At 43.5% G+C, this 23,677-nt stretch overlaps 1 protein-coding gene across 1 annotated transcript in view; it reads left to right on the plus strand.

Annotated features, from left to right (window-relative positions):
- LOC147747552 (calcium-activated chloride channel regulator 1-like) overlaps positions 1-23,677 on the plus strand; it is a 371,942-nt gene that overhangs the window by 65,948 nt on the left and 282,317 nt on the right. The window contains exon 4 of the mRNA XM_086954114.1: positions 11,712-11,820. Coding sequence (XP_086810240.1) covers positions 11,712-11,820 — 109 coding nt within the window. The remainder of the gene's footprint in view (positions 1-11,711; positions 11,821-23,677) is intronic.

The following is a 23,677-nucleotide window of genomic DNA, read 5'->3' on the forward strand; positions in this document are numbered from 1 at the left end:
TTGTGGGCCAGAACTCATCAATCAACCACCATACTTTGCCCAGCCAAGAATAGTGTTTTTCTTGTAGCACGAGAAGTACTTTTATAACTAGACAATAGGTTCTACTCTCCACAATAATAGGTCTTACTCATAGGATTCTTCATGTTCGCTATGGACTGTAAACAATGTATAAACTGCCTGCATCCACCCAGGCCTCTGCTCAGAGGTTGTGATTCTGCCCCATTACAACACTATCCCTGTCTATCCGCTTCCAAAAAAGCAGGACAATTACTTATGGGAAATCACATGAAATAATTGGTTCAGTTGTGAGTCTACTGTTATGGATGTTTTAACAGTTGCCCATTGAGGGGGATCTCTAGGTCTGGTTAGTCTAGAATTGTGTTAAACGATTGAGCACTACACTGTCCAAATTTAACTGCAGAATTCTATGATAACATACAGTCCCACTACAGGGTCCTGTGGTTGCAGGAGCCTGGTTGCTGATGCAGCCTTGCCTCTCAAGTCTCATTGGAGTTGCAGCATGAGAGGCAGGGATCAGTAGTCACCTACCTTTGGGAGTTGCAGCCACCGTACAGTTGGGGAAATCCTCCGGTACAGCAGTGATGGTGTCTGAAAAAACAGCTAGGGGTGGCAGCAGTCAGCACCCTAATGTCATAATGGAGATGCCTGAAGGCACACTGATGTTGCAAGTTAATGTTTCATCATGCATCTCACCAAATGAATCATGCAGGGAGGCCCGGGAGGCCTTCTGTCAGCTAGGGTCTGCTTCAGGTGTACTCCTTCACATGTCTACTTTTTCTGGGTATTATTCACATCAGGAACAACTGGGTTTATCCTCCTGGACAGTCTCTTCTGCACGGGCAGGCACTCTCTAAGAAGGAAGATAGCTGTATAATTGCATGGCAGACTCAAAGCTCCTTGTAAGAAATGAGGTTGCTTGTTGACTTGGGTGTGAACCCTGTACAAGCAGCAACTACAATCCTTGTCAGGTTAAGGCACAAGCGAACCCTTAACTAACCTGTGCTTAGCACCCTAGGAGTTTGACACAGAGCAGTCAGGCTTTACTTAGGGGCAATGTGTAAATCATTTGTACAGCACTTCAAACATTATCACACTGAAAGCACCACAAAAAGACTCTGCACCAGGTTAGAAAAAATGAGCTTAATTTTATTTAAAAAAACATGAAACATAAGTAAAAGGCCTAAGTGACCAAAATCTATTAAGTAGAGGTCGAGATATGAATTTTTAAAGAATAAATTGTGAAATAGCGCTTAGAAGCAATAAGCGCATATTTGGGGTATCTGGTTGCTACGAACTGGGACTAAGTCAAATGTTCAGGCTGACTGTGATGGAGTGTGGGCTAATTACAGTGACCCAGTTACGCCAGCTGAACAAAAGTACCTTGATCCTTGTTGCATCTCTGTCGAAGAAGATCATGGGTGCAGCTGAAGTGATTTGTCTGTGTCGAGCCACTCAGTGGACGAGATGCGTCGATTTTCTCCGCTCAGTGTTGGTGATGCGTCTGTTCTGAGTGCTATGCACTGGTACCGAATGTGATGCGCTATTACTGCTTCCGAATCACGGTGCATGTCAAGAATTGGACCAAAAGTTTAACACAATCACTTTTGGAACCAAGCTGAAATGCAATACATTTATTAAAGGAATGCAATGCATCATCAGGTAGAACTAACTTCTGCTAAATTAACCACAGTCTAAGACTACTCAAGTTCAAGTTCAAAAGACCTTTATTCGAATTTCATAAAATTCATAAAAGTACCGAATACAGCAAAAACACACATTTACATGTAATACAAACAATTATATAAATAACATTCCATAATATCGTAATAATTCATACAGTGATTGAACAGTAAATTTCATTTCCTTATAAAATTTGTACAGTAGTGTCATCATGACTAGTTTCTGATTTCAGGGATTTTCCATTGTCTTGCATGCACGTATGGCTAATCTTAAAAAGGTGCTAGTGCGAAAGGTCAGTTCATCAGTATCCAGGGTAAGCAGCAACGTATAAGATTCTTGGAGTCTGAGAGGCCTGTATTTTCTAAAATATGGAGTTAAAAGCCATTTGATAAATCTCACATAAAATTTACAGAAAAATAGAAAATGCAGGGCATCTTGAGTGCTCATACCATCACAAGGGCATGGAGTAAGGTCTGTACTATGTCGGTACCCCATAGGAAAAGACAGCAAAAATTTCACAGTTCCTGCCCTTAAACGGAACAATAGAGATCGCTCCCAGTTTGACATAGGGAGGGAAAGGTAGGGCGGCAGAATTTGCATACAAAGACCATTTCCTATGTATTTCATGACTCTTGATTTCTGAGATTCTCTTCCTATGCGCCCATTGCGATAAAGTGCATAAAGTGCTTTTTGTACCTCAAGTTTGTCCTTTGATTCAGTTGTCATTGGGTCAGTGAACAAAGTACCTATACCAATTTCATTAAGTGATTTAAGAACTTCTTTAAACCAAGGAATCTGCATACCGTATTCACAATTTAGGCAGTCCTTAATGATGTTTTGTGTAAGGACAGCAGCATCATTCCTCCAGATTCTAATCCAGAAGAGAGCTGGTCTTGCTCTGATAAAATCACTTATATACGGGAGGTTAAGTTCATTATGACAAATAAAATCAGATGACGAAATCGGTGCACCCAGCACTTTTCTACAGAAGCAATTTTCCTCTCTTTGGATACAGATGCTACTGTCCGACCCCCAAACTTCAGCTCCATACGTAGTGACAGGTGAACACTGTAATTTAAAAATCTTTAAAATAGCCTTTGTGGCACCAATTTTCTTAGGGCGGGGGAAACTCAGAACAGAATTGTTGGCTTTCGAGAACTTGCTCGTGGCGTGGGCCAAATGCCCACTCCACGAGCTGTTCGCAGCGAAAACCAACCCCAAATAAGGAAACTTATGAACAGATTCTAGTTTGTCCGTACCAATTCGAATTTTACTAAGTTTCCTTTTGCCTGGCCCACAAGACATTACAAAAGACTTTTTAAAATTTACTTTCAGGTCCAGTCCCTCCATAAAATTTACAAAACTATGTACAAGCAGATGTAAAGCATTAGGTGTGCGTGCCATAAGCACAGCGTCGTCTGCATATAAAAGCACAGGTAGGGGATTGCCTAAAATTGTTGGGACATCAGGGGTGGCTTTTTTTTAAACAGTTAGACAGGCCATTGATATAAATAATAAATAACAGGGGTGCTAAAACGCACCCCTGTCTCACCCCCCTCCCTATCTCAATAGCTCCCGAGACCTCTCCGCCCATCCCGATACGTACCCGTGCTTTCAGGTCAGTATGGAGATAGGCTAAAAATCTAACGAGAGTGACATCAAGGCCATTGGACAAGAGGATTGACCAAAGCTTGGATCTGTTCACAAGATCAAATGCGGATGAGAGATCCATAAAAGCTAGGTAGGCAGGGGATGAGCGGGCAATGCAATATTTATCGATTATCAATTTCAAGTTTAAACATTGCTCCACTGTTCCTACCCCACTCCTGAACCCCATCTGACAAGGATCTAGAAAGTCAGTATCAGCCGCTCATTCCAATACTCTATTATAAATTATACGTCGTAGTATTTTTAAAGTATTATCCAGAAGGGAAATGGGACGATAGTTTGCTGGATCTGATCTGTCTCCCTTTTTGTAAATAGGAACAATGATACTAGTAGCCCAGGTGGCAGGCATGGCTACTTTTGGGAGACTATTAAAGATGTTAAGGAGTATTGGTGACCATATCTCGACATTATGTTTAATAATATCGATAGGAAGACCGTCTGGTCCGGGTGCCTTGTTGCCTAAGCTCTCTTTTATGGCTTTCCTAACTTTTTGATCCAAAATCTGTAGACCCTCCAATTGACCTGTATTAGGAAGAGATTGCTCATCAGAGGGGGCAGCATAGATTTTGGAAAAATGGGTCTCCCAGGCTGCACTTGTTATATTGCAGCTAATTTGTGTAAGCTCTTTGCCCAATTCCCTCGTTCTCCTGACAGCCGACCAAAATGGGCCGCTGCCACCCAAGTTGGCGCTAATTACCAGCTTTTCCCAATGTTCGGAGAGCAAGTTAGCCTTCCTTTCCGATATTTTATCTTTGTAGTTTTTCCTGGCGGCTCGAACTGCATCTTTGCACCTAGGTTTAGCAGAGAGTACCTTTCTTAATTCTCTGTTGGCCAGGGAGCAAGATGAGTCAAACCACCGTGGCTCTTTACATTCATTAGGAAGTGGGACTGACAGGAGGGTTTTAATATTTGAGCATAAAGCTTCAAAGTCTACAATCAATTTATCGTTATTTCTACTTGGGGACAAACAAGATTTCAACAAATCGGGATATGTCTCCTGAACAGTATCTATAATGGCCCCACAATCAATTCCCCTCCTTTTTAAGCGAAGGCCATCAATTGAGGGTGTAATGTCCCTTGCCCCATTAAGATTCAAAAAATTGGACTGGGTGCAAAATTAAAAGTAACCAACAATGGATTGTGATCGCTGAAGGACGTTTGCACCACAGAAGTTTTAGTTATACAGTCTGTTAGCGGTGGTGATGTAAATATGTAATCGATAATGGAACCACTATCCCTGCCATTAAACGTGGGGGCATAAGGGAAATTCATATCATACCCTACTCTCATTGCATCAGCAAGATCAAAGTCGGATAGTATTCTAGTCAGTTCCAATCCCCTGCGATCATCAGGATATACAGAATTAGTAGATCCATAGTTCTCTATAAGTTTCACGTTAAAATCACCCCCTATCAGAATACCAGTCTTAGTATCTACTGATAAAGAACAATCAATCATATTTAAAACCTTAGATAATGCAACAAAGTTTTTGTTCGGTACACCATAAAAATCATTGTTATAAAAATTAATTAAATAAATCGTGGTCTTTGATTTTAGTTTATATTCAAGAATTTGAATATTAGGGTTAGCAAGGTTATCTAGCTTCAAATCTCTAATTATACCACCAACCAGAATTCTGATTCCCATAAAAAGGCCACCCACTGCTCGACCGAAACTAGGTTTTACTGACGTCAGGCTAAAGCAGTGGTAGCCTTCAATGTACAAATTACCAACAGCCCAAGTTTCTTGAAACATAAGTATGTCCACATCATTTATTAGCTCAATCCATGCAGGGTCCGACAGCTTGGATTCTAATCCTGCAACATTCCAGCTTAGTATTGATAAACCATGTTTGGTTCCATGTTTGTCAAGTCTGTTCCCAGTATTCCCATTGTCGTGGTAAAGTAATTCATTGGAAGTGGGCAGAATACTGTCAGACGATATAGTTTCTGTAGAACCAATCTGGTCCTGGTACAATACGGCTGGAGTTGTGAGTCCCTCTGAATTACAAGCTTTAACATGGCTACACATTTCGTTATTGGCGGATATACTCAGTCAATCCTGTTCATCTAGATTAGATAAATAATCAAACCGATTGTGAGTGGGAATGTTGTACATTGATCTAGCCTCAGTTATCGGTGTAAACTGGAACGGATTAGAGACTGGGTAAGGCCTATCACTGTAATTGTTCTGATGCATGATTGAAGCTTGAAAGTAATGCGGAGGGTTGGGAGTTGGAATTGGCATTGGGGGTTGATGGTGCCAGTTACGGCTGTTAATGTGGATGGCATTGGGATTCTGATTCTGAATAAAAAGTGGTGATTTGATCCTTGCTCCAAAGTTCAGACCTTGAAGAGGAATTGTGGGGTGATTGACCGTGGCTCGTTCGGGGGGTATCAGGTGTCTGTAAAAGTATCCTAAAGGAAGGAGTGTGGTGTTGAATTCCCAGGGCGAAGGTAACGGGGCACTAGCAATGGCCATTGAGGTCTTCTAAAGCTTATAGTGACACAATCGCCCTCAAATTTTTTTCCTGAGTGGGCCTATCCAGCCCACTCGCTGGGTGTTAATAATCTCCCTTGCACCATCAATAGGGTAATTGCAGTTAGCAATTAACCAGTGTAAGGTTTTATTTTTGAGAGATGTGGGAGTTTCGTCCTGATCCTTCCTTAACTTGGTAACATTTACTAACACTAGTACATATGCGCCACATTCCGGTGGAAGGTTAATGCGGGCCGGAACTTGCCTAGCTGTTTTTTGTATTGGTTGGGCCGTGATAGAGCTACTTGTGGAAATTGCAGGTTGACCCATGGAAGTCCCATTTGGTGGTTTGGTGTTAATATTGGTATTAGTGCCAGGGTCCTTCCTTTTGTCTGAAGCTGCGTTATTGGTATGCAGTGTTGTTGTTTGCTGACTAATGGTTGGACCATTTGAATTAACCAATATGGCAGATGGGACTTTGTGTACATTGTTTGTGTTTGTTGGAGGTGCCTGAGGAGTATTAGATTTGGTGCCTGCTATTTTAATGGTATTGTGATTATTTGTGCTCTTTGCGGCACCTTCCTTCAGAAAATTCTTAATAGTGATAGTCAGTTCGGCTATTTGTTTTTCTATCCGAGTAAGCCTACTTTCAATGGGAGATAAATAAATACTTAGTAATTCCCCCAACCTTTCCAACATAGGGTCGTGTGCATTATCAGTATTATCATTGGTATCCATTGTTCCGCCCTGCTGAACCATTTCACTTTTATCCCCCTGAGAGATTACCGTGACCCTGCTCGTGTTGTGGTTAAGGCCAGAATTGGTGTTTTTCCCAGTCTTTCTTTTTAACTGGCCATGTTTCCTGACCTTTGTAGTTCGGGGCTTCGGTGCATATAATTTTTGTTTCTGAACGGCACCCTCGCGTCTGCCTCTCAATTGCCTTGTGTTGTCAGCAGATATTGCTTTAGGAGTGGGGTTGATGGGTAGATCTGGGGTTTTCTCTAGATCCGTACTGATATCAGTGTCTGAATCTATCAGGGGAATAGAGGCTGAGAGGTTAACCTCACTTGGAATGGTGTGGATGTCAGCACATACATTAAGTAGGGGTCTGATGTTATTGGGCATAGCCTGTGCAGGTGTAGTGGCAGCGGCAATAAGGCCAAGGGAAGAGCGTTTGGCGTGAGCCAGATCTTGTGATAATCTGCGTTCTAAAAGGCAAATGCCCTGATTAATGGCGTCGTTGGCCTTAGTTATAAAATGGTCAATAGGGCCAGTTACTGGACCAGCCCCAGTGGCAGCTGTTTTGCTGCGAGTGCCCCTTGGAGACATGCTGAAAGTTGCATACACTTGTTCAAAAGAATGGGTGACTACACAATACACGGCGCAAGATAGTTAGAGTCAGAGGGCAGATAGTCCCAGCCGCAGTAAACAACAGAATTTACAGTATCAGCTGTCCCTAAGATGAGGATGACAACACAGTAGAGAGGGCCAAGATGTCAAAGAAAGTACCTTATGATGGAAACGTTAGGGAGGTGGCCCCGTCCCGTCCTCCTCGTGCCTCTGAGGGCCACAGAGGGCCCGCCCTTTGCCCGGGCTTCGCCCGGTCGCTCCCGCGCGCGACTCGCGGGGCGAGAGGGGGTGTCAGCCTTTTACAGGCGCCTCCGGGCGCTCTCTGCGCGTCACGAGCGCGCTGCCGCCCCACTGCCTGCTGGGGATTGTGGTTCGCCTGGTCCTGGCCTGCTCCTGGCGTCTCCCGGCGTGTGGGCTGTTACTGCCGTTCACCTCACGGCTCCGCCCGATGGCGGCACAACAAGTAAGTGTCCGGTGTTCCCCCCTGTGCTCCCGGGGGGGTCAGCCTTTTACAGGCGCCTCCGGGCGCTCTCTGCGCGTCACGAGCGCGCTGCCGCCCCACTGCCTGCTGGGGATTGTGGTTCGCCTGGTCCTGGCCTGCTCCTGGCGTCTCCCGGCGTGTGGGCTGTTACTGCCGTTCACCTCACGGCTCCGCCCAATGGCGGCACAACAAGTAAGTGTCCGGTGTTCCCCCCTGTGCTCCCGGGGGGGTCAGCCTTTTACAGGCGCCTCCGGGCGCTCTCTGCGCGTCACGAGCGCGCTGCCGCCTCACTGCCTGCTGGGGATTGTGGTTCGCCTGGTCCTGGCCTGCTCCTGGCGTCTCCCGGCGTGTGGGCTGTTACTGCCGTTCACCACACGGCTCCGCCCGATGGCGGCACAACAAGTAAGTGTCCGGTGTTCCCCCCTGTGCTCCCGGGGGGTCAGCCTTTTACAGGCGCCTCCGGGCGCTCTCTGCGCGTCACGAGCGCGCTGCCGCCCCACTGCCTGCTGGGGATTGTGGTTCGCCTGGTCCTGGCCTGCTCCTGGCGTCTCCCGGCGTGTGGGCTGTTACTGCCGTTCACCTCACGGCTCCGCCCGATGGCGGCACAACAAGTAAGTGTCCGGTGTTCCCCCTCTACTCATTGACAAATTCAACAAACAAAGGATCAATTGCAACACAACCACCTACTTGGGATGGAAAGTACGTGTAGGGGACATGGTTCCCAGCTTGGGAGGACGGTACAATTTTAATTGATTTACACTGACGATCAGAAGGTGATACACTTGTTCACACAAATAAATTGCCATTAGTTAGTTTCCTTCACAAACAGTACAAAGAGCCCTGAAAGAGTAGACAGAAAGTACTAAAAGAGGAGGCCTGGGAACACCTTAAACAGGCTGTAGTCACAAACAATTCAAAAGTCTTTTGGGATGTAATTAACTCCCCATTCTTGGCAAATAACTCAGACCCCACTCTTGAGACCCATGTGGACAAAGACACCTGGGTTGAACATCTTCAAAAGATCTTTGGTCTGACTACCCGTGAGGTGGAACCTCTACTAATGTCAAACACTTTTTTTTATTGTTTGAGGAATCCGAGATTAGAAAGGCAATAGAACAGTATAATAGGAATAAGGCTCCTGGATCAGATGGCGCACCAATTGATTTCTTTTTTGATAAACCAGATCTGTGAGGTCCTTTTTTAACCAAGGTTTTATTGCAATAGCCAGGGTGGGGCCACTAGAATCCTGGTCTAAATCAATTATTGTCCCAAAATATAAAAAAGGTGATGGATCAATTCCTAAAAAATATCATCCTATCTCTCTGCTGGATGGCTCTGTCAAATTAATGGGACGTGTCCCATTAAATAGATTAGAGGAATGGGCCAGTCAGAGAAATATATTGAACCTTGTGCAATATGGCTTTAGAAAACATAAAGGTACAATGGATCAATGCCTAAATTTACATCTGATTACCTCGAAATACTGCATAGCCATAAGGGGAACGCTCTATATGGCATTTATGGATTTGTCAGCAGTCTTTGATTGCATTTCCCACCCCCATATATGGCTTATTATGGAAGAAATGGGCATTGACAAAGCTGTTATCGCCTTTATAAGACAACTATATGCACAGCTTACAGCTCGTGTAAGATATAGAAATAAGGGGGAATGTACTAGGCTGTTCAGGATTGAAAGAGGGGTCAGGCAGGAATGTGTCCTGGCCCCCTTTTTGTTTTCCTTATACAGGAATGGGGTGGAGGCACCTTAGCTAGATTACACCCTCGATGTCCCTACGATAAATCAGACTTGCAGTCAAATACTCATTTATGCAGATGACGCATTGCTAAGTGCCATGACTGGCACAGCACTGCAGAAACTGATAACAGAGTATGTGATATTTATGAAAAGCTGGACCTCCATGTAAATGAGGCCAAGTCCTTTGTGTTAGTGGCTGGTCAATGGGCAAAGAAAATCCATGTCTTTCATATACATGGTCGCAAATATGAACAAATAGACACGTTTTTGTATTTGGTTGTAAATATGGTGCTTGTTTTTAGAAAAAAATAATAATGCCATTTTTAGTTTTGCTAAAAAATTGAGCTCCAAACCACTGGATGTCATAAATGAGCTATATAGGCCTAAAACTATCTCTTTTGCAACATATGGAGCTGGAGTATGGGGATTAGCAATTTCTGTGTCACTTCAAATGATAGAAGACATTTTTATGAAAAAATGTGTATGTAGCACTCCCCAGAAGCGGCTCTTCTTTTAATTGCCATTGTGAGTTAGACATACCATATATAACTGATCAGATTCGCTTAGCACCAATCCTGCTGTGGCACTCATCATGGAGAAGAGAAAAATTACACTTGACTCAAAACATCATTAGGGACTGTCTCTCGCTTGACAACGCTTATAAAATTCCATGGAGCTCGTATCTTTGACATACTTTTACCACCTTAGGCTTGCAAAATCTTTTCGAGACCCCTTCAACATGTGGGTCGATCTTTAAAATAATAATTAAAAATAAATCCTTATGAAAAATGGAAAGAGAAAGATATATAGGTATATAATATAAAAAAGAACGGTTTTAACTTATTTGAAAATACCTGTTATTCCTGAGGGAACAGTCTCCTATCTGTCTTTTGTAAGAAACCCACAGCACCTTTTTGTATTGTTGGGATTTAGATTAAATGTATCCCCTGCATGTTGGGCTTTCCGTCCGGTATCTACTTGCAGCAAGCTTTGCCTCCCTGCAAATGTTATGGAGTTTCGTCTCAAACTGATCTACATTTAATGTTCTTTTGTAAACACTATACACTTTATCGCAAAATGTTTATAGTTCTAATTATTTGAAAATGTAATTTTAGGCAATGTGGAGTAGCGTGATATTTCATGCAAATGTTACAAGATCATTATACCTGTTACACAGTAGCATCCTTCCTATGCCTAGCACTAACAGCCAGAATGCTTATGATATAATTATGAAAAAGCTATTTAAAACGTGCTTTTATCTTGCTTATTTTTTACTCCCTATGTTTAGTGCTAAAAGCAAGAAGGCTTATGATGTAATCATGAAATAGCCATTTTTTAATCGTGTTTTTTTCTTGCTTATTTTACTGCTTCTTGTGTACGATATTTTATTGACAAATGTGCTGTGTGCTTTTATGATCTATGTGCTTTTTATATCGAATAAAGTATTTTGAATTGACAAGCTCAGGATTACCTTGTTGATTCGCAAAGAAGTGCATTGTCAAACCTGCCTTTATAAAGTTTTTGTGGAACACTTCAAAAAGTAATAAAGTGAAAACAGAACACAAAAAGGTCCCCACTCCAGATCAGAAAAATGTAAATTTTTATAAATAAACATAAACAAAATGACATAAATCCAATCAGCAGAAAAGTTGAAAGATTTTAGTCAAAATAGTGCCAAAAACACAAAGCGCCAATTGTGGATATCTGGTCCCACTGGACCAGAAAAATGTTACAAGTTCAGGCCGACTGCGATGGGCCAGCTGCAATGACTCAATTAGGTCAGCTTAACTAAGTACCGTAACTTATGGTTTGCAGAGCATTTCTGGGATCAGGGTCGAAGTCCTGCAAAGTCGTTTAGGATCCCGTTGATGAGGGCTTGCAATGCAGAGTCTGGCGTCAAGGATGTGTTGTGCAGTTGATGCGTTGTGCCCGTTCTGAGGAGCGGCAAAGCTGTGATACAAGGTCCAGTGATGAGGGATGCGAGGGCCTGCACAAGAATGGGTCGTGCAGTGGTGGTTCCGAAGAAGCTGCGGAATCAATGCAGATCTTTGCGATGGTTCGGATCCACACAGCAGCGGCGATGTGTCAGTTCTGATTGAGGTTGTGCGGGGCAGCAGAGGACATGCATCAGTTCAACTGGATCCACAGACGCTGGCAGAGCACCTTAAGCCGATATAACAAATGCATTGTGATGAAAGCAAGTAGAATGATGTTGATTTGCATTGTTTCCCATGTTATAACTTAAGGTCCTTGTCCCTTTTTATTTTTTTCTCTCAGGAAGAGTTTTTGTACATGAATGGGCCCACCTTCGATGGGGCATATTTGATGAATACAGCAGTGACACGCCATTTTATGTTTCTAGCAACTTTCAAGTTGAAGCAACAAGGTAACATTCCTCCTTGTGAATACCACTTTGACGTTTTAAATACAAGTGTAAATAATACTAGAGCCGTTATGATATATATTTGTAATCAAGCAGTAATGCCAATAGGGCTGGTTACAACAATTATCAGCCCCAATGGAATTACAAGATCTGGGGAAACACTGCAGATATTATTTTGTTCGCGCTTTATAAATGTGGATTTTTATTTGTTTCACATGGAGATTTTAGCTGCTCAACGATGCCAAAACTGCACATGAAACACCAGAGAGGATGAGGAATTGCCTGGATAATGTTATCTGGAATTACCTTTCTATTCCCTCCTGTTTTACAAAGTTCCCTCCGGGTCCCACTTGTAAGCCCACGGCAGGGTCACCCCGCTAAGTTAAGACTACCCCGGTAACCGTAACTATAAGGGGCTGAGTTATCGATCACTCAGAGTGAGGCCCATCATCGTTGGCTAATCTTTTTTGGAAAAGAGAGATAGAGTGATCTCTTCATCGATAAGCATTGTTTTGATTTAATTTTCAAATCATTAACAACCATTTCCATCATAAGCGCACAATGATTCTGTTCAAATCATTTCATACTTCTATGTATCCATTTCCTGATTCTAATTTGGTGTGAAAGCAGTGTCCTAACCAATGACTAAATGGTCATATGAGTATTACATGGGTTTTTGACAATGTATCGATGAATCATGTATTTGTCACATTTGGCATTAATATTCTATTCGAAACTGCTATTAAATCTGAAGATGTGAATGCTAGGCTTCGTTCCATTTTTAGAGCTCTGCTTTTTTACATATGGCATGCAAATACATATATAAATATTACTCTAACATAGTGTTAATAGCCATCTCAACACAAACTACAGAGTAATTACTTAAGAAAAATTGTTCCAAATAAGCAAAATGTCAACTCTCACTTATATCTCACTGAGGACGGAAAACTAGGTAAAATGCTAGACAATGGTAAGCACTCTAGCTACCAGATAAAGGCAATGTTGCTCTGGTGCCCAGGAATTTTATGTGTCCTGTGAACAAATGACCAGTGTATAGGTGACATTCGCACTGACTTACCAAGGTAAAAATAATGGTTTGGCTTGGATTTAGAATGGCCCCAAAAATATCCCAACTCTCATCCCCCCCCCATTTGGATTCCCTGACGTACGTTGAGCTAACAGCCCTGACGGTGTATCCTTCATGGACTCTCCTGCCAAAGGCAGTTGCGACTCCATCAAATATGGTCTTGTAATGCTTGTCCATTAACATTTTTAGTGGTATCTCTTCCAGGGAGGTGTCTTGACAAGGAGAGAGACACGTTCTGGCAGTTCAGACACTTTGGCGATATGGGTACCTAAAATGTATTGCATATCCAGTACTCGGATTTGTTGAAAGCAATTCCACCAAGCCTTGTGGCATTCTCGGATTGCCAAAATTTATGTTTTGTTCTGGGAGAATTTTACCAGGGGAGTGTAAGTCACATTAAAGGGAAAAAAACAAATCCAAGTCCTGGTGAGCATTTTGACGTAGGTCATTCTTTCCTCTCATAGTATAGCAGTGGTGTACCTGATCCACAATGGCAGCTGGAACATCTGGCTGCCAATCTTTCAATTTGGTCGTTCTATGAAGATTTTGTTTCAAGACAATGCACAGCTGACTGCTACTAGTCTGAAATTGCCTGGTATGGATGACATTTACATGATCTTGCCCAGAACTACCAAAACAGATGATATACACCTGGGACCTCATTTATAAAAAGTGTTGCATCGCTGGGGAAAAACAGCGATTAGACACTTTTCATTGCACCCTTCTTGAGACACTATGGATGCCCTGTATTTACACAACAGCGCTCCATGTTGTAAGGATTTAGCAGGTACATCAGGAATCCTGACATATCTGGTGGCACAGTAATGATGCATTGCTGGAGTGTCTCGGTCAACTGACGCAACTCCAGCAATGGTGTCATTACACGTGGGTGAGTCCCATGTGAAAGGCCCTGCGTCACTCCTTATGCCTGCTTGAAGCAGGTGTAAGGATTTGATGCAGTCAAGTCGTAGAAGTGGCGCAATGAAATCTCATATATTCCACTGCACAACTTCTACGAGCCTTTTTATATGTGAACGTCCCCTGCATACATTATACCTGATGCAGGTATAATATAGCACAGGCATTTACAAAGTGAAGCTTCTGTCTAGATGCGTCACTTTGTAAATAGGGCGCAGGATAGTTCATTGATTACTCTGCCCTAGTGTCACAGAAAAGTGATGCAACGGCGTCATAAGGCCTTCATATGTGGGGCCCCTGAGGTTTTACGGGAAAAGCGCAGCCTCATGTGTGCTAACAGCTCATACAAAGAGATTGACATTTGTATTTGCATTTGTCTTTCAAACCTGGAGTTGTATAGCTCATTTTTGGCATCTGACTGCAGTTTTAAAGCAAATAGATTTAGGAGTATTTTGCATTGCCTACTTAGATCAACAATACCGCAGGGCCATGGCATATTAGAGATAGTTACAATGCCATTTACTAAATTGTGTTGTTGTTGAAGGGTGTAGTCATTTTCTACTTCACAGACAAGAATAATCATGTCCTTGTGACTACTGTGTGTGTTACAGCTAATCCATTTACCTTGGATTGTCAATGCTTGTTTCCTTTTGTGCATGTCTCAAAAGCAATTCTGGGCATCAGAAATCTGTGTGCCAGTGAGTAGGTCTTGTACCACAGACAGTGGTAAATATTATATATATAGTACCAAAAAAAGTGCATTTCGCAATGCTGCATCATTCCACCGCTCTTTTAATTATTTGTTTGACAAGAAAAAACTCTGTTCAGTATGTTACAATTAATCAAAGGCTGTTGAAAGTGACCTGATCAATATGTTACTGATAGTTAGTATTACCAATGGATCAGGGAGGCCTGACCTTTCCTCAATTCTCTGTGTAGATTACATCAGTTTACTGTGCGTGATACAAGGGGCATTACTTCAAACATAAAAGTGAATGCAACAGCTTAGTTCCCTCTTCCACACAAAATAAAACCACCTTTTATTCATGCCAGTTCTGGTCAATGCCCAGAGAATGTCCTTCAAGAAAAGAGTTAAATATAAAGCAATACCCCAGCTAATCAAAAACTATTCTACACCGTTAACAAAAAATGAAAACGATAAAGCAAACAAAATTGAGTTACCTCCAGGTGTCAAATGCCAAAGGCTCTCGCTGGAAATACCTTAGCAGTGAAACTGAACCATTCTCTGCAAGACTGAATAGGAAGAAAGAGCACTACTGGAAATGACAAGTTGTAATACTAAACAATGACTAGCAACAGATGCAAGCAGAATAGAAACATAACGTGACTGAAATGTAAAAATAATTGTACTTTCCTCAAACCTCCCTACACAATTAACACAGTAAGATATAGTGCCCACTCGCAATCTATCACCACCATTGGAGGTGACTCTCGAAGTGGAGGCATTGTATATAGAGATTCTTCATACAAAAATGACTCCAGGCTTAAACTCTTCTTCTTAGGTAATGTGGACTATATTGTGAGATTTTGGTGGCATTATCACAAGTGATATATCCTGCTAATAGTAAGTAAGCAGGGTCGCCATGCCAAGGCAACTGAGCTAAAATTCAGAGGAAAAGTCAGCAACACAAGAGTGGCGGGTATATTTTATAGTTGTAAGAGATTTAGGTCAGAAGAATTGTTCCAACTTTAGCAGTATGTAAACAATAATTTATTTTGGTGTTTGAGAGTTCGCCCCAAGGATTTAATGAGCAACGTTATAGCATCTCGTTAATTTATAGGCACATTAGGCTAGTAGGATTTTTGAGGCCGAAGAGAATGATCAGTAGGAAGAAAACAGGCCAACATCTATGCAACCAATCCCAACTGCTCACCTCAATGATAGTGCAAGCAGATTAGTAGCCAGGAGAACACACAAAGAAAACCCTCTTCCATTGTAGCCATTACAAAAACTGCAGCCATATCCCCCACTGATTTCATTGACACATTTTTACAGTGCTGTGACACCACAAGACTTTGGCAGCAGGCAATACTTCAAAATTAAAATTGCTACTGTTCTGGAGAGTTTGCACTTCTGGATTAAGTAGTGTGTAGTGGGTCAGAGGTAGGGATCCAGGATTTCCAAACAGGCGAATGTCCCTGAAAAATGAGGGAAGAGCTGCCAAGGTATTAGACCCATGCCAGTCTCTGTTAGATGTGGGCCTCCTGAAATACCATATGGCCTCTCAGAAGAATTAGTGACTGACTGAAGCTGAGCCTTTCTGCCTTATCAATGATTCTGTCCGGATTACATGACTGACCCTGCCTCAGCCCAAAGCATACTTTTCAATTTCTCAATTTTCCATACATTTAGTTCACCTTTGCCTGATGGATAATGTCATACACCCTGATGGCAAAATATTTGCCCTTATCAATCCATCTGAATACTTCCCTTGTAGAACCCTGGGAGGAAATGAATAAAGACTAGTTACAAATGGTTTCCGTGGGGTCTAGCTACTTACATTTCAGCAGGGAGAATTTCCTTTCCTAAGTATTGAACATATATACATAAAGTGCAGATTAAACTGATATACAGCCTCCTGTGTTGATAACTGCCAGTGGCTACTTGCCATGTGTGACACCCCCAGTTGCAAAACCCAGCAGCTGTAAAACCAAACTGAGGGACATATGCCATTTAATGAGACAGACCTTTATGTCTACCTACTGTGCTCCAGAAACACCCATGCTCAAAAAATATCACTAGTTCACTCTGTCAACCTTCATCCTCATAATTAGTCAGAAAGTGGAAAGATTTGAGAAAACCACCATACCAGTCCATCCAGAGTAACACATCATGGATGATCTGTGAAACTCTCAGCAATAGCTTTGGGATACTGGAGGCTATGAAATGTCAAGGATTCTTCTATGCCCGTAACATTCCGAAATGGTATTACTGTAGAAATTTGCCCATCATTTCTTAGATTGAAAAAAAGAGCACACGACCCTGTTCATCAAGGAATTTGTTGCTACTATGTATCCCAGGATAACCCTGTACACACAACACCAGTTCACTTACCCCATTGAACTTGAATAGCCCTGTGCTGCTAACCCATCTATACCCAAACTGACCTTTTCTCCCAATTCGTGCCTTTGTGCCCCCACACCTACACCTCTATATGTCTACATAACTACATGCATACATAACAAACTGTTGGATAGTGGTTAATGAGTAGTGATTAGTAGAGAACTACCACTAGTATTAAGCCTATAAACTCAATAAAAGGTCCAGTCAGGGTCTCAATAAATTATTTCCAAGATCAGCCCTTGATCACTGGCAACGAGCAGGTAGGCTTAACTTAGGAGGCAGGTGTGTAAAGCATTTAGAAATCACCAATACATTGAATAAGTAAGACACAATAAATACCTATTTATAATAATAGGTTATATTTTTATGATTAAAATGACACCAAAATTACAAACATCCAAAGCAGGGAATCAGAGATATGAATTCTTAAAGATTAAAAGTGAAACTAGCGCTTAGAAGCAAATAGTGTTCAAAGGCTTAAAAATAGTTTGTGCTGGACTGGGACAAAGTCCATTGCTCAGGCGACCCACAAAGTAACAATTTTACACTTACTTCCAGAAGTGTTTCTTGATGCAGGAAATCGGTCCACAGCAGCAGACACTGGTTCAGATGCTCTGGTTTGCCACTTGGGGTCTGGGACTATAACTCCCACAATGCACCCGGTCAATGTATAAAGCTTTTTACAAAAGCTGCTCCAAACTTCCTTCTGGAACGTCTTCTTGAACTTCCTTTTGTGGGTCAAAAGCGTCCAAAACACCATTCCAAGGGTCTAGAAGCTCTGAGATGGTCCTTGGGATGTTTGGACTATGTTTCTGACAATGCACGTGGCCAAATTCTTAAAAGTCAACTGGACGTACTCCAGATGTTTTTTTTTTTGTGGAGATGATGCAGGTAGAACTCTTTTAACCTGGTGATGTCAGGGAGATCACTCCTTCCCTTAGGGCTCTAGTTCCAAGTGTGCAGCAGGTGCAGTCATCCCTCGTGTAATCCTTTGGGTGAAGGTCAGGGCTTCAGCAGGGCAGTCCTTCCTCTTCTGTAGTGTTAGGCAGGGAACTCCTGTAGCTCTTTTGTACCTGTTACTTTCAGGGAGTCCCTTCGTAATCATTTTTAAGCAGGACAAAGTGCACAGGGCTGTAAATCCAAAATGTGCAGCAGGTGCAGTCCTTATGAGTGCAGTCCTTTTGGGGTGCAGACCAGGGGTTCCAGCAGGGCAGTACTTCCCTTGATTATTCATGGCAGGAATCTGAGTTGCTTGACAACTCTCCCATAAATATTCAGTGTTCCCGGGTGGCAAGCAGCGGGCACTCTGACCAATGAGGTGCAAGGTGCCACCCTCAGGTATGACAACTTCCTCCTAAGTATGGCTTATTCTTGTCCCAGAGAGCACTATTCCCCAAGATCCAAAATGGAGAAACTTTCTCCTGGAGGTTAAGATCTGGCACTGGCGTGGTTAAGTTTCCCTAATACTCCCCTTCCTGCTCCTCTTCTAATCTCATCACAGGGGCTCCTGTCTCGCTGGGGATGCAAGGTGTGGAAATGAGCCTGTGCTGCCCAAACTGTCATTCCCACTTTGTAGATCAGTTTTGCTAGTCCACCAACATCATGCCTTTTGCTCTGCAGCTTGCAGTTCTCCTCTCACAGGAAATACTTTGTCTCTTGCCAGGCCACTTCAAACCTCATTAAGACTACTTGGCTCAGCCTGGCAGAGGCTGACCAATCAGAGCAGGATTGTGGAAAGGCTGGACTTCGGCTTACACACACAAAAGTTCCATAACCTCTTTTCTGTGATGTGATAGTTATAACAAATCTAACAGTGGCAAGTTGTTGGATGTATTCTAACTATCACTGTGATACTTTGAAGTATATTTGTAGCTCCTTTCTTTCAATAGTTATACTTTAATAAAGTATTCCTATGTTAGCCTATAGTGCCATTGTGCTACAGTTGGGAAAATTAAAATGGGCAGTTTTTCCCTCACCATGTTATGTTATGTTATGTTATGTTATGTTATGTTATGTTAGTATCATTTATTTTGCGCACAGATGCTCCAGCTAAGGAGCGTCCTGGTGCAAGGAAAAGGTGAACATAACACAACGCAAAAGGAAACAGAAAAGTGAGTGAAAAATAAATTAAAACAGGTGAGTTTTGACGGCCCTACGGAGTGCTAATAGATCCTCTAACAGGCGGATTTCTAAAGGGAGGGAATTCCAAAGAGCCGCAGCTCTCACACGAAAAGAGCGACCGCCCATCCGGCTAAGCCTGAAACGCGGGACAACCGCAAGGGATTGCCCAAGAGATCTACGAGAGCGAGTCGGGACATAGGCGGATAAGAGATTATTGAGAATCTCAGGTGCCGACCCTTTTAACATTTTGAAAGCAAGGCTAAGGGCCTTAAAATGGATTCGACTTTTGATCGGTAACCAATGTAGGGACCGCAGAGTATTGGAAGTGGGACAGGACTTTGGCAGACCCACCACTGCTCTCGCAGCCGCGTTCTGTATGCACTGCAGGCAAACGATCTCAGATTGGTTAACTACCAGCAGGAGCGAGCTGGCATAGTCCAGCCGGGAGATAATCGTCGCTTGGATGACCAACTGTCTTGTCGGAGCATCAAAAAATTTGAGCACCGGCCTTAGCCCACGCAGGACACCAAAACAGCATGCCGCCACTCTCTTAGTGTGGGTAGTGAAGCAGAGTGTGTGATCTAACCACACTCCCAGGTTTCTAAGTTCCATCACTGGCGTAGGGGCTGGCCCTAGCTCGAGAGACCACCAGTTGTCCCCCCAGCGATCCGCTCCCCTCCCGACGATCATCACTTCAGTTTTTTTCGCGTTCAGCTGGAGACAGTTGTGATTCATCCAGCTGGCCACCTCTCTCAGCCCATTTCAGAACGTGGGGGCATCCTATTCGACATCCCCGCTGATCGTGACCGCTAGCTGCGTGTCGTCGGCATAAGAGACCATGGTTAGGCCCCACTGCCTGGCGACATCAGCCAGCGGCCGCACGTACAAGTTAAAAAGCGTGGGACTCAGCGAGGAGCCCTGAGGGACCCCCAGGTCCAGCTGATGGTATTTGGACTGAAAAGGAGGGGTGGCAACGCAGAAGGAGCGATCGCTAAGAAAGGAACGGAACCACTGCAGAGCAGAGCCACAGATGCCAATGTCCTCCAGGCGGTGCAGAAGGATGCAATGGGACACCGTGTCAAAGGCAGCGCTAAGGTCTAATAAGATGAGCGCTGCCGTTTGACCTGCATCCAACACAATTCGCAGATGTTCTACCATTGCCAGAAGGGCGGTCTCCGTGCTGTGACCAGCACGGAACCCATTCTGCATGGGATCGAGGACATTGGCCCGGGCCATATGCTCGGAGAGAGCCAGGTTGACGTGAGCCTCCATGACTTTGGCCGGCCAGGGTAGCAATGAAATGGGGCGGTAGTTTTCCGGTTTTAAAGGATACAATGATGGTTTTTTCAGGATCGGAGAAACCACCGCCTGCTTCCACTTGGCAGGAACTGTACCTGAAGTCAAGGACAGGTTAATCAGCAAACACACTACAGTGCGCCCCTGAAAAGAAGGATCTGTAAAGAGGGCAGATCGGAGCGGGTCCGCAGGAGAACCGGACTTGACTCGTTGTGCCCACTTGACAAACCCATCCCAGGAGAGAGTAGGGAGAGAGTGTAATGCCGGGCAACTGCGAGGAATGGAGGGCAACGTCGTACTGGGGAACAACTGATAGATGGTCTTGACTTTCTCCAAGAAGAAAGCGGCCAAGGTCTCACAATGGGAGGTAGAACCGTCCACTTGCGGATCCGCTCTCTTAGCCAACAGATTTTTAAGGGCTTTGAAGATGGTCTTAGATGGATTGAGGCTGTTACGGAATTCCGTCGCGTAGAACGCCGCACGGGCTCTACAAATAGCTCGATGGTAGAGCTTGACGGAAGCCAAATACGCGTTTTTTTTTTACGACATCATACGTCTTCCGCCACTCTCTTTCTGCCCGTCTACATGAACCCTTCAGAGCGGGGAGGGCACTGTCATACCAAGGACTCGACTGCCTGGAGCTGGATTTACTTGAGATGATAGGCACCAATACGTTGAGCGTCTTGGTAATCCAGCTGCAGAATTGGTCGTAGCGCGAGGTGGCGTTAAGCAGAGGGCCTAATGGCTCTTCAGCCAAGATGTAATGTAGGTCCTCTAGCCTAAGCTTATTCCATGGCATATAAAACATCTTTTGTAATGTCCCTGCTTAAAGTTACAAGGCACCCTACCTATGGGGCACCTAGGGGAGACATTACAGTGATTTACATGTAATGATATGGTAGTTTCACACTCTGGAAGTACCTTTCATTCCTAAGTCAAATCTGTATAAAATGTAATTTAAAAAGAAGCCTGCAATGTAGGTCAGGCTTTTAAAATGACAGCAGGCCCACAGTAATGCACACTTAGGTACATGAAATCTACTGGGCCTCTAGACCGGCATGCTCTACCATATATGAGGGACTTACAGGTAGGTTGTCGGTACCAAATGGAGGGGGTTGGGGCTGGGGTCAGGGTAGGGATTAGGGTAGGGGTGACATTTAGGGCTTTGGGCTGGTGAAAGTGGCTGTACAGGGCTGGGGGGCAATTATTAGAACTCAGGGTGGGGCCTGGGGTTCGGGTTATTTTTGTGGTCAGGGGAGCGGGATTTGGGGACCAGGGTAGGAGATTGGGGGAGTTAATAGGGCTGGGCAGGTAGAGTAGAACAAAAGAGAGCTGGATTTTTGGGCTCAGGTTAGGGGTAGTGGGAATCTTTACCACGCATATACCTTTACCAAACATGCATTTACAACAAAATACATTGTAAAGGCATTCATGGTAAAGGCATGTGTGGTAAAGACACAGTCATTGTAAAGACTGCCTGGTTAAGGCATGCAAGTTTGGGTCGTACAGCCTTTCGGTAGCTCCTGCCCTCACCCTCTCTGTAACTGTGCATGGGGAAGCAGCAAACACTCCTAATACCATAATTTGCTCTTCCATCACCAGCTGTCACTTGCAAAAAGGTTTCCTAAATGCCCCACTCACTCTACCACTTGTTGCAAGCAGGTGGTACATTTGTGCTAATTTTGGCTTGGTATTTCCCCTGGAAGAGAAAAAAACACCCAAATTTGGACCCATTAATCCACGTAATTCCCTATTCCGAGGAAAATAATTTGTAATCCACAGATTTAGGTGTAGGGTTACTGACTGGGATTGGAGAAATTGGCCCTCTGGAATTCAGTGGCATAATGCAAAATTATGGTGCCCTCTTCAGAATGTGATGAGGGGCCAGAGTCACAGATATTCATTGGCCTACGGTTGAATGGGGAATCTGTTAAGGGTAGGAGGGCCCCCTGCACCCCAGCAGCTCCAGGGGTTTCAGTTATGCCCCTGTTTGCATCCATGCAACCTAATCCCGGAAACTCATAATGAGACTTTCCTTAGCATGATTCAGCTAATTCACGCCAGAGAGTTGGACTCTGTGATATTCCACTCTATTCACCGCTTCTGTTCGGCCATGCTAACCAGTGATGACGCAATCCAGAGAGCATCCCCAATAATCCTGTTTTAAATGCAATACAACTCTTAATACCTTTACTAACATTCCCTTCAAAAATGTACATCATCTTTTTTCATATCACAGTTCTAGAACGTTTGTATAAGAAACTTTTTTCCTGTATTGTTTTTAAATCAATCTTTGTTCCCTCCTATATTTCTTTTTCTGATGTCCCACTTCAGTAAAAGAATTCCGCGTCTGTCCTTCACTTCTTGCTTTCAAAAGTGTTAAGCATCTTTAATTCAGGCAGGGCTGTTTCAAACAGAAGAAACAACATCCTTTTCACCATGTTTGTATTTGTAATTTGCTACTTCATTTCTTGAGCTTCTTTGCTTTCCATTTACAGTTCTTGATTCTATGCCGAAGTATCTCTCTCTTGATCTCTCTCTTGATGTGAGTCATCAGTCATTCTCTTTAGTCACGGCCAACTTCAACAATGGGAGGTATTGGTGTCAGTGGCCACTTTCAAGCCTCCTGAAAAAGGTGAAAAAGCGGACTTTATACCATTACAATCCTGCTATTGATCTGTGATCTAGTAGTGATGGCCCTGTAATTTTATTTAGCTCCTTACAAAGATTATCCATTTGTCCATTACAAAGCATACGCATTTTGTTGGCCATATGCAGAGCCGGATTGGGGAACCACAATCAGCCCTGGCAAAAATACTAAAGCCAATCTCACTTTCTTCATCACCTACTGCAATCTCTTTCTTTTCGTCCGTTCATTCTCACTTCCTCCTTTCTCATCACCCTCTTCTCACTCTCTCATTCCTTTCACCCTACCTTCCTCATCCATCTCTCTCTTTCTGGTCTCTTGAAGCCTCCCGGTGCATGCTGCAATTAACCTTGGGTAGCTGGGGAAAGTGGCAGAGGTACCAGGAGTGCACCAGGGCTGTCATAAAACAGCCCCCAAAGCCTCCAGCCCACTGGAAAAATGACCAGTGGAATAAAAGTCCCATCTGGCCCAGGTCACACGAAGCATCTAACTGCCTACAACATTCCGGATATACAACGCCACATATGATATCAATGATTGCATCATGCCCAATTAGATACAAATATGGATCAACTTTTATAACTGGGATCATACAAAAGATATTGCATTTTGCAACCATAGACTATAAATGTGCCTGTAATTACTGTTATTGAACTTCACTCCTTGGATGTGTTTACCTTCTTTCATGCATGTCACTGCACATCCC

This window comes from Lissotriton vulgaris, chromosome 1_1 (assembly GCF_964263255.1).
Source record: "Lissotriton vulgaris chromosome 1_1, aLisVul1.2, whole genome shotgun sequence".
In the NCBI taxonomy this organism is placed as follows: Eukaryota; Metazoa; Chordata; class Amphibia; order Caudata; family Salamandridae; genus Lissotriton; species Lissotriton vulgaris.